The 12673-nt window shown below is 35.6% G+C and overlaps 2 protein-coding genes across 2 annotated transcripts in view; both read left to right on the top strand.

Annotated features, from left to right (window-relative positions):
• The first annotated feature begins 4432 nt into the window (after window positions 1-4432).
• On the top strand, window positions 4433-8413 carry LOC112512143 (lysine histidine transporter 1-like). Its single transcript, XM_025117997.1, has 8 exons — window positions 4433-4639; window positions 5366-5523; window positions 5649-6035; window positions 6565-6958; window positions 7128-7233; window positions 7404-7495; window positions 7814-7882; window positions 7965-8413. Exons 1-8 carry the CDS (start codon window positions 4604-4606, stop codon window positions 8061-8063), a joined length of 1341 nt encoding a protein of 446 aa, XP_024973765.1. The 5' UTR covers window positions 4433-4603; the 3' UTR covers window positions 8064-8413.
• A 2991-nt stretch (window positions 8414-11404) lies between these two features.
• Window positions 11405-12673, top strand: part of LOC112512145 (lysine histidine transporter 1-like) — a 6509-nt gene continuing 5240 nt past the window's right edge. Inside the window, exons 1-2 of the mRNA XM_025117999.1 lie at window positions 11405-11476; window positions 12281-12435. Coding sequence (XP_024973767.1) covers window positions 11405-11476; window positions 12281-12435 — 227 coding nt within the window. The remainder of the gene's footprint in view (window positions 11477-12280; window positions 12436-12673) is intronic.

The following is a 12673-nucleotide window of genomic DNA, read 5'->3' on the forward strand; positions in this document are numbered from 1 at the left end:
ATTCAAAAATAAAAACATCATCGCTTTCTCAAAATCACATAAAGCCATATTATAACATCGACTGAGATAAAGAATAAAATGAAATATTAAAAACACGATGTATCTCGCTGCATTGCGCGAGTACGCTTCTAGTATTTATAAGTGAATTTAACGTTTTTTAACATGTAATTTTAGAATATTTGTTGTTGGAAATATAAAAAAATAAAATTTAATAAAACTCATAGCTTATTATACATAACCTTTTTCAATGACTTAATGATACAAAAAATATATCAGTAAGCTTCTAGGGAGGAGCTTTATGTAAAAAGCCAAATTATTCATAAATTTGTCTCCAAATTAAAATGCATGCTCGTTTCATCTATTAAAAAATCTTCTCAAATAAAAGTTTTTCAATCTATACAAACAGATTAATCTATATAAACAACGTTATCTACATATGATTTAATAAAAAACCAATCTTAACCATTTTTACTTGGTTATTTGTTCAATTTAACCTTTTTATACGAACTGTAGAAGGAAACAAATCCCAACTGTGGTATATATCAGGGACGAACCCATATTTTTTTCTCAAACGATGACACCATTTGACTATAGAAACAAATATATAATTTTCTTTTCAAACAATGACACCATTTGACTAAGAAAATGACATTAACATGATTTGAACTTGAGTTCGGGATGGAAGAAAAGTCTTGCAAACCAACTTTACCAAATAAAACTTGTTCTCATTGTAGTTTCAAAATACATAAGATCACACATAACAAATTAATACAGTGACACTTTTCACGACCCTAAAAATATTTTACATTACAACAGATAAAAAAATACAGTAACACGTACCACCGTATGCTTTACATTGGGCCCGTCCCTGATCTATATTCATTGGACATCTATGCATGTAGAATTAGTAGATGGGGGTAGTTGAGTAAAATCCAAAGAGTTCAGGGGTATTTTTTTGAATATTTTGTGACCTCATACTCATTTCGCAGATAAGAGAAATTTAGCGGGGTCCAAATTGTACGGCACAAAAATACAAAGCCTTACCTCGACTTTCTTGTTTTATTACGAAATCACATCTCACATATTTTATTTAATCATTTAAAATTCAAAACAATAAAAAAACGACGATAAAAATAAGTGATCGAAAGTTATTTGTCCACGTTGATAAAAATAAATAACATTAAATACCATTATTTAAAAAATAGTAACAAAAATAATATAATATTATATTATAAAAATTTATGATATTTCTAGAAAATGATAAGAACATAAAAAGAATATTTTTAGTGAACGGTTGGGTTCACGTGAGACAATATTTTTACACTTGAAATTTCACAACGAAATGTTGTGAAGGTAAAAAAAGTTGAATCTTCACAACAAAAACACCGTAAAAGCTATCATCACAGTGTTTTGCTGTGAAGTTTCAAGTGTAAAAATCGTGTCTTACGAAAACAACCTTATCTCACATGATCCCAAGTCTTTCAGTGAATGTTGATCACCAATTTTAAGACTATACTTTGGAGAGTCAGATGATCCGAAAGATATAATCAATAAAACTATTTACTGTTTACTTTGCTTACGATACACAAATTGTATACGGTTCATGTTTTATTTTGACTATAAAAGATCTTGTTCACACCTACATACAAACATTATTTATAAGTATGAACTCACGAATGACATAGAACAAAATATTTCAAAATAAATGAGAATCGTCATAAATTCATGTTTTCATTTAAAGAGAAAACATATGTCTGTCCAAAAAAATAATCGAAACAATTTTGTAATTGATAAACTTATCAGCAAACGCAGATATGCTATATAATTGTTTGGTTTTCGAAATATAGAAATATAAACTTTTGATGGTGACGACACCAGACAGTGGAGCATTAGGAGGCGATGGCGGTCATCATAAGGTGGGATAACTGTATAAGCTTTAATACATTAATTTATTTATAAACTTAAAATCAACTTTCTATCGATATATAAAATTGACAAAAATACCCTTCCGTCAATTATTTCTATATTAAAAAAAACCATCTTATTATTTTTTGACAGAATTTAACAAATACCAATTGTAATTTTGCTGACATCCTTCATATATTTTTACCAATTCTATTTTTGCTGACATCCTTCATATATATTTTACCATTATATATCGTTATTTATTTAATTTTTAAATATATATATTTAATGGAATAATTTCAAAGGAAAAAAAAAGGAAAAATAAATATTTGATCCTCTACTTGGTACATGTTAACAAGTACATATCAACAATTTGCATCCAGGGTTTACGGCATACTGGTTATGATTCAGGAAATGTAGTAAAAAATCTCATCTATCTCGAGTTTGAATAGCGAGATATTATTAAAACCCTTAGAGTCATGGAGGTTGACTTGCAATGATTCCAACATGATCACGAGGAGATTAGTAGGTGTGCATAAGTTGGTTCGAAAACTCATGGTTACGCTCACAAAAATTTCATCCAATTAAATAAACTTTAACCCGTTATCTTATGATGTCTTACACCCTTCCAAGGGTAAGGATGGTCTATCTATAAAAATGATTTAACTAAAGCTATGTTTTCCGTTTTAATGTTTTATAGCTTTACGTAGAAACTGATTGATCTCACTGGGCATTTAGTTTGACACTTTTTCTTAAATGACATGTATGTCAAGTTATTTTAGCAGTGAGGCTCCCAAGGTTTGAGTGGAGCATTGTTGCCGGTAGAGGCCTTTTTGGGCTTACATCTTTAGATGAAATTTGTAGAGTTACTAGATACTATTTATTAGTAACACCCAGATGTAATATATATTACACTCTAGTGTACATTTTATGTTTAAATTTACTTACTATTTTAAGGGTGTTGAATATTCAGGTTAATAAAACAAGTTGAAAAACTTAAAATTAGGAAAATTATTAGTACAAAATTGGCAAAAAAATGGTTGCAAGATTCATGTGGCGTATGATAGATTCAAAGAGAATCTTGAGGGTGGGATCAAGGTGTTCACATGGGCTAAAACCGTTGACCCCCATATTCCTAATTTCACAATTATATAATTTCAATTTTAAATTACATCAATAATAATGTAATTAAAAAGTTTTCGGAATATATTATTTGAGTGGAAGTGTTCAATTCGGAGATAACCAACAAGACGACGTAAATTTTTAACAGAAATCGACAAAACTGGATACGTTAAACTGCTTCTCGACTACTTTCAGAGCAATGGTTGACAACATCGTTATGGACAAGGTTGATGAGGTGTCCTGTGAACAAATCAAGATCTCTTGCTTAAGCTGATGTGGGGTCCGGTGGGCTTAGATTTGCGGTCAAGGGAAGAAGGAGACGGAGGAGCAACATGAAACCGTCCATTTTAAAGAGAGAAGATTTGAGACTTTTGTTAGACAAGAGAAACGACGGAGGGGAGAGATCTTGTGGGTAGGTTTTGGGTTTTATGAGATAGCAATCAACATCATAGTTGATTATGAGATAATATGCTTGCATAAACATACGAATTTCCGAGTCTGACAGCTGAAGTGCGGGAATCACAATACATTTGAGTTTGGACTCCTTGTAGGCATTGGTTCTTAGACCAACCATCATATACATGGTTTGTCTCTTACATGATGCTTTTGGGACGAAACAATGTAAACCAGATCAGGCTACCATTTACAAACCCTTTTGCATAAACTATTTGAAAAGAAATAAGAAAAAAGACGATATAATAATAAATTTAAATAAATTAATATGGATATATGGACTTAACTTAAGCCCTGAACAAATGTTTGACTTTGCAATAAGCCATGTATATCTATTCAGTCGTAAACAAACACTAGATAATTTTTATTTAAAATAAATTACGTTTTTAGTCTCTATCGTTTCTTAAAAATTGTGAGTTTCATCCATATGGTTTTGAAGTTGTGGTTTTTTTTATTAACCTGGATATCTAACCCGCTATGCGAGCCGACTAATCCCAGCACGACCACCTGCTTTACAAATAGCCCGAAGTTACCGTATTTGAATCTCCGTGGCCACAAGGGGATTTTTAATCCTTGGATTTGAACCTGAAACTTCCTGGTACTTTTGACCTTTGGAGCCAAGTTCAAACCAATCAGGCACCACCTTTGTGGTTGAAATTGTGGTTTCCGTTCCTATAGTTTGCAATTTATTGTTTTTTCGTTCCTAAGACTAATAATATGTGAAACTGATCAGTGGTAGACCACAAGAACGATAACAAAAACAACAATGAACCGTAAATCATATTTTTTTTCTTTCTAAAACAGTTAATTTTAATTACTCACTTTGGGACTAACGTGACAGATAATACTCATAAAACATTTTAACATAAAATAATTTATTGAAATAAAAATATCAATCAAGCTGGTATAATTGTGTATTTAATTAATAAAATAATAGGTATTTAATTTATGGAGGACTATGAGAGTTGACCCAAGTTGCACTTGCACATGATGAAACGGCTTCCTGGAAGCAGCTATCTAGAATTGACTTTTCTGTATAAAACAAGCCAGCTGTTTGTTTATAAATATGCATCTTAATCTCACCTAAAAACTCAAATCATACTCCTTTCTATCCGCCATTAAAATGGGCACCCAAGATCAACAATATGGAGATGATAAGGTACGTTTTTCTTCCTTTTATGTTTATAGGATCATATATATAGACGTTATATATAATGAGCACGATTTTAATTGAAAACCCAAGTTTCATTGTGAACCGTGGGACGAATGGGAACGTGCCATGTGTGAAGCTTTTTACTGTTCAGTGGGATGTTTCAGACATTCATGTATCATTCAACATTATAGCAATCATTATGAATGGTGTATCATTCACGAATGTCTATGTTCATTATTCATGATGAATTAGACAATAGGGGACACGTGTCGTTCTCTCCTTTGTCTCGTCTCACAACAGATAAAATGTTTGCAATTGTAACAAGTTTTATGGTTGAAATTGGAGAATCTAATAGAACTCAAAAACTAGATTGTTCTGTTAGCATTTTTAACAGAGTTTTGAAAAAGTATCTTATTTAGCTTCTTAACGAAACTTGTTATGTAAAGTTTTTTATAGTGTTTTTTACAAATATTAATATTACGATTTACTTTTTGAGTTTTATTAGGTTGACCAATTTCATCGATAAAACTTGATAGGTCGTCTAATTTTGTAGTAACAACTTATTGTAACGTCTTTATATGACATACAATTCTTGGTCCAGTAAACTAAAAGTCTGGTTAAGTAGTTTATTAAGACTGTCAAGAATGGTTAGGACGTTCTAAAAAACCCATTTTGTTGTATCTTTAAATTTGTAGTAACGTGAACTGTTGATTCCGATGGTCTTATAAACAGGTCGACACGAGAACCGCAAAGCAGAAAGCCATTGACGAATGGCTTCCGATTACGTCGTCCCGGAACGCAAAATGGTGGTACTCGGCCTTCCACAATGTTACGGCCATGGTCGGAGCTGGTGTTCTCAGTCTCCCGTATGCGATGTCTGAACTTGGATGGTTGGTTCCCTCCGTCTAGCATAATGATTTCATTCAAATAAATACATTTAAAAAGCCCCAAACGAACCTAGTATGTTCCACTCGAAAGCAACTAATATGTGTCAAAAAAACGTATGAAATTTCAGGGGTCCTGGTGTTGCAGTATTGGTGATATCATGGGTTGTGACGCTATACACGTTATGGCAAATGGTTGAGATGCACGAAATGGTACCCGGGAAAAGATTCGACCGATACCACGAGCTCGGCCAGCACGCTTTTGGGAAAAAGCTCGGTCTTTACATCGTGGTTCCACAACAGCTGATTGTCGAAGTTGGTGTGAACATCGTGTATATGGTCACGGGAGGAAAATCTTTGAAGAAATTTCATGATTTGGTTTGCGACGAGAGTTGCAAAGACATCAAACTCACCTATTTCATCATGATCTTTGCATCGGTCCATTTCGTTCTTTCCCATCTCCCCAACTTCAATTCCATCGCCGGAGTGTCGTTGGCCGCAGCAGTCATGTCCCTCAGGTACACCCCAAGTCTGCAAAATGTCCCACATCGACTCTCACACAGATATATACAAGGGTTTCTCATTTTCCAACATTGTATGAGAGCAGCCGTCTAGCACCACCTTTAAACTTTGGAGTTCACATCAGTTAGACATAACGGCTCTTTTAGATATAAATTTAAAAGGGTTGTACGTATCCCACAATGGTATCAAAGCAGTTGTCTAACACCACCCATTTAAAGGGACGTGTAGACGTCAACCAGACAAAGAGGCTCCTTTAGATAGACGAGATACAACACAACTCATCAAACCTCTATATATAGGAACCCTCTTCTCGAAACCTCTTTCTAAAAGGGCTCTTTTAGATGGAGATTTAAAATGGTTCCACATATTCTAACATGGTATCAGAGCATGCATCTAGCACCACCTGTTGTAATGTTTACAATAGGGGCATGTTGGAGTCCCACATCAGCTAGACATAATGACTCTTTTAGATACAGATTCAAAAGGGTTCCACATATTCTAACAAACACGGTTGTTGTGATGCAGTTACTCTACTATTGCGTGGACGGCTTCTCTGAAAAAGGGCGTGCAACCGGACGTACAGTATGGATACAAAGCTAAGAGCACGACCGGAACCGTGTTTAACTTCTTTAGTGCATTGGGCGATGTTGCTTTTGCGTACGCCGGCCACAACGTGGTGTTGGAAATCCAAGCCACGATTCCATCGACCCCAGAGAAACCTTCAAAGGGTCCGATGTGGAAGGGAGTGATCGTCGCCTATATAGTTGTTGCCATGTGCTACTTCCCGGTTGCTCTTATTGGGTATTGGATGTATGGAAATGAGGTTTCCGACAATATTCTTATCAGTTTAGAAAAGCCGACATGGCTAATCGCTATGGCTAATTTGTTCGTTGTCGTTCACGTTATCGGTAGCTATCAGGTTCGAAATCTTTTAACTCTATTGAAAAGCTCATTTTGTTATTACTTAAAACCAAACCAATCAAACCCAATATATCCTAGCGACATCCACCTCAAAAAGTAGAACATGATGGTACTCATGCTTTTATTACCTATATTATCTAAAACATGTTTGTTTCTTTGGCTTGTAGATCTACGCAATGCCGGTCTTCGATATGATCGAAACATTGTTGGTCAAGAAGTTGAACTTCGCCCCTACTTTTACTCTTCGGTTTATCACGAGGAATCTATATGTCGGTAAGCAAACTATATACAAACTTGTTGCCCCACATTTGGTAATATTAGACTATGACAGGACAAGATAGAACCTGAGTGGAACAAAAATGCATTTTATCTTGGTGGAACAAAAATCAGGAAGATGAGATAATATTTATGAATTACTAAACTACCCATGTCAAATTTTGCAGCATTAACAATGTTCATAGGCATTTGCTTCCCTTTCTTTAGTGGACTACTAGGCTTCTTCGGAGGTTTTGCATTCGCCCCAACGACATACTTCGTAAGCAACTTTATCTTTTTCCCATTTCTTGATATATATATATAGTGAGGTTCAGTGAAGAATTCCAAAACGAGGAACACTCTTATAACCATTCATATGTACAATAGTATACACATGTGCATACTTTATAAATGAATGGTTAGTAGGGTGTTCCTCAGCTTTTCATTTTATATATGCAAGCTTTGTTAGACAGAGTCAAATGGGTTTCAGATATCCGAACATTGGTCCTAAAGAAAAGAATTCTTTTAGACAGATTCAAAGGGAATTTAGATATCCTGAAAGTGGTTCTAATCTGTTTTGTTGTTGTTCATGGTTCAGTTGCCTTGTGTGATGTGGCTTTCCATCTATAAACCCAAAAAATGGAGCCTATCTTGGATCACTAACTGGGTATGTATTACTTAACATCCCCAAAACACCAGTTCTTGGAATCTATCAATCATCCCTATTAACAATTCTTCCCAAATTTCAGATGTGTATCGTACTCGGAGTTGCTTTGATGATCGTATCACCTATCGGAGGGTTAAGACAGATCATTGTGCAGGCCAAAACCTACAAGTTTTTCTCTTAAACAGCTTAACAAAACAAGTCGAGATTTCGTATAGTATCTGGCCTAAACACAAGTCAAAGAAACTTGTGATTGAAATTGGGAACGACAAGAATTAACGAAGATCCCGATAAGCTATTTGAGAACTGTTTTTAAGGTTGAAAAAGAGTGTTTATAAGGCATAGGAATGCAGCTATTGTGTGCATATCTATATACATGTTTACAGTTGAATTCCGAGATGTGAATTCGACTCCGAAATTAGAGTGATATCAGCTATTTATTTACTATCGGTTTTCTGTTTCGGGTTTCACTTCTAAGCAGAAAGTCTTGTATGATTTTATAGTAATGAACAAATACCATTCATACCTGTTCTAGAAATGTGTTTCATTAATTCATATCCTATACAACATGTGAAAACCCAATATTATCACACCTGGAGGAGGGTAAGGTCGGGAATGTGTGCAGGCCTTACCTCTCTTCCAAGAGACAGAACGGATGTTTTACCTCTTAAGGTAATGGACAAGTCTGCGTATCCCAGACCCGAGTTTTAAATGAGATATATTGGGTTCGTTTTATTTATTACGTACTTTTTTTTGGGTAACCGTGCATTTCCGGGCCAACTTACACACCCCGACTAATCCCCCGAGGACGACGAATGGGTTGGAGTCATGCAGGTGAACCTCCATGGCCACAAGGGCTTTGGCAGTCCTGGATACGAAGCCAGAGAAGATGAGATTTCCACTACATCTCATCGAGTCTTAGGCTTCAGAAGAGATACCATAATAACCAAACAAGCCAAGTATATCCCACCTGAGATGTGACCCAAGGAACAAGAAGCAGCAAGCTAGAATTGCCTTCAATACTTCTTCATTATAACTAAGGGGCCGTTTACCAAACACTTATCCGGGTAAGCACCTACCAAGTCACATTACCTCACCGGATGAATATGATAAGGACTAAGAATCTTATCCGGTAAGAACGAAACAAGGACCATGAGTCTTACTCGGTAAGTGAGGGCGACGACTCTTACCATGGTAAACGCTTACCGGGTGAATTGTTGCATACAATGTCGTTTTGATGGACTAAAATCTTACCCTGTAAGTAAACAAGAGTGTTAAATTTTACCGGTAAGCACTTACCAGATAAGTGTTTGGTAAACGACCCCTAATAATCATCATGGGCACCCAAGATCAACAATATGGAGATGATAAGGTTTGAACACAATGGTTGTCTCTTTACTTTGCTATCTTGGTTCAACAAAATGGATTTATAACTGTGTCTCTACAAATAAAGTGAGGAACACCCTCGTAACCGCCTATCTATATGATAAACATATGTGCATGCAAACAATTGAAGATGTTTCTTGGTTTTAATGCACATGTGCATGCCAGACAAATTACTTGTATGTACATGTGCATATCGTATATGTGTATGTGTGTATGTGAACATCCCTTCTCTGTATAACGACTCTTTATGTATACATATATATATATATATGTATATATATACATATGTGTTTGAACCTTCCTTCTCTGTATAAGGACTTCTAGACAGGGATCAAAGGGGTCTCCGATATCCAACAATGGTTCTGATTTGTTTTATTGGTCTACATGGTTCAGTTGCCTTGTGTCATGTGGCTTTCCATCTATAAACCTTAAAAAGGGAGCCCATGTTGGATCACTAACTGGGTATGTATTAAGTAACATCCCAAAAAACCATTTCTAGGAATTTATTCGTCATTTCTAGTAACAACTTTTTCTGAATTTCAGATCTATATTGTACTCAAGAGTTTCTTTGATGATCGTATCACCTATCGGGAGGTTAAGACAAATCATTGTGCAAGCCAAAACCTACGAGTTTTTCCCTTAAGCAGCTTAGCAAAGCAAGTTGAATTTTAGTATAGAATCTGGCCTGAACGACTACAATTAACAAAGATCCCAATAAGCTATTTGGGAATTGTTTTTGAGGTTGAAGAGATTCCACGTTGTCTGAAGCCTGCCCTTTTTTTCGAGTGCTTATAAGGCATAGGAATGCAGCTGTTGTGAGCATATCTATATACATGTTGACACTCGGAATTTTTATATGTGAATTCTGCACGTAAAATTAAAGTTTTATTCGCTACTTATCTACTACAGCTTGTGTATTTTCATTTTTTTTGTATGATTTTGAAGTAATGAACAAATACCATTCTGATGATATCTACCTCTTAGGTGGAATTTGGTTTGCATAATGTTTTTGGATGAAATGAAATCTGTAAAAGAAATTTGACACTGAAATAATTGGAATGAGATGTTGTCAGGTTTGGAATAATGAAAATACAACATTCCATTCCATCAAAATACCACCTATATGCCATAAAATGTTTAAATTCTTTCTTTGTGGAATTCATTGGATTTGAAGATTCATTTCCTAAAAGAAAATGAATCAAACAAGGAAATGGAATTTGATAAATAATTCAACATTTTAATTCAATCAGATTCTTCTAGAATCTACAAATCAAATGTCACCTTAGGGTAGACTGTAGAGGACAGGTTTGCGTATATCCTACCCCAGACCTGTTCTCCTAAATCTATCAAACCTCACTTTCAAATGAGATATACTAGGTTAGTTTGGTTTGTAGTATCTCTTCAGAAGCCCAAATAGTTATTGTTTGCATAAGCCAGTGTTTTAAAAGGCATTAATCTAAGCTAGGCTGTTAAGGAACCTTCTAAAATATTCTATTTGACAAAGAGGTGGGAGCGACTTTGCCTAAATACAAGACAAGTATAGGGTTCAATCCCACAATTCCCACCCCTAGCCTCAGCCGCTGAGTGAACCAACTCTTATTATCTATCGGTTGTCCTTAGAGGCGGGTTCCATGTGGGGCCGGTTAGAGTTCCCAGTAATCAACCTTTTGCCCAAAATCACATGCGAAAATGAGGTCTAAGAAGGTGAGATGTATGCAGACCCTCAAAGAAATACGATCTATACAGTTGTAATCATGACCCAATAAGGTTTCTTGAAGTATATCACAAACAAGATTGGCATAGTATACATCAAAATGTTGGCTAAGATGTTGCTAAGCTATACAAGAATATATTCATCTTTCCCTTTCAGGTCTAGAAAATATGGATGTGGCATTTGGCACTTAGGAAACAGACATCAGATGTAGTTTCCAAGGACTTGCTTTAGGTTTTAAGATCCTTAGACAACTTCATATCTTATTTGACGGCCTGCTAAATACAGAATAAATGGCCGGCAATTTGTTTTTTTCTCTTGAAAACTGTACTTAAATAGGTGTAGTTACCCGCCCGGTTTTTCTGTTTCGTCTTCCTAGACTTCTCCTACTCGGATACTATCAATCTTGAGGATCGAAAACACCGGGGATGGGAACTCAAAGTACAGACGACATGAAGTCATTTGACTTAAAAAGTCCAACGGAAGATACATCGATTGTTGTAAGGCTCTGACTCCTATTAACTTATGATGCTATTCTTCTTTCCTTACTTTAAGGATTTTCTTAAATGTCAAACTGACGATGATTATGTGGGAAACATTCAACAAGACTTGGGTTCAGGGGAAACCCACAAAAAAAAAAAAAGGAAAACCGAGGAACACCCTGATAACCATTCATTTTTCCGGAATGCACATTTGCATAAAAGTAAATGAAAGAGTTTCCTGGTTCCTTGCACATGTGCATACCAGACAATTTACTTTTATGCACAGATAAATGAATGGTTATTAGGGATTAAGGTGTTCCTCAGTTTTCCATTTTTTTGTGGCCATCCCCTGAACCAACCCCACAACAATACTCAACTTCAGGTGAAAACCACAAAAAAAAGGGAAAAACTGAAGAACACCGTAATAACCATTCATTTGTCCGATATGCACATGTGCATAAAAGTAATTGAAAATGTTTCCAGGTTTCTTGCACATGTGCATATCGGATAAATTACTCTTATGCACATGTATATAGGAGACAAATGAATGGTTACTAGGGTGTTGTTCAGCTTTCCATATTTTTATGGTATTCATCTAAACCCAACCCCATTCAACGAATAGATTATCTTTTTGTGAACAAATGACGTATCCAATACATAAAAAGAGAGAATAGAAGATATCTATGACAGCATACAACAAATTTTGAGATAACAGGAAATAGAAGATGCTATTGATGTGTACCTCTCTATTCTTCTTTTTGAGGTTGGTCTGGTTGATTATCCGCACTTCATCTAAATGTGTGATATTGCATCTGATAACAGGACACAAGGACAAAGGAGCAGAAAGCAATAGACGATTGGCTTCCTATCACTTCATCAAGAAAAGCAAAGTGGTGGTACGCAGCTTTCCACAATGTCACCGCCATGGTTGGAGCTGGAGTCCTGAGTCTTCCCTATGCCATGTCAAATCTTGGATGGTATTACTTCTAAAATCGACACAAATTTCACTAGTTCCACCTTTCTAGTAAAAAGAAACATAAACCAAACTAAATGGATCTAGTATATCCCCTTGAGCACGGTCTGAGGAGAAGAGATGCACGAAAAAGCCTGAGCCCAGGCCCTAAGGCTTGATCAAGCCAACTTTTTTTCCAAGGCTGGTTAAAGCCCGGCCTGGAAAAGCCCGAAAATCCTGGTTAACCCGGATAGCCGGCCTGA

Source organism: Cynara cardunculus (assembly GCF_001531365.2).
Source record: "Cynara cardunculus var. scolymus isolate 2C chromosome LG 5, CcrdV1, whole genome shotgun sequence".
Taxonomy (NCBI): domain Eukaryota; kingdom Viridiplantae; phylum Streptophyta; class Magnoliopsida; order Asterales; family Asteraceae; genus Cynara; species Cynara cardunculus.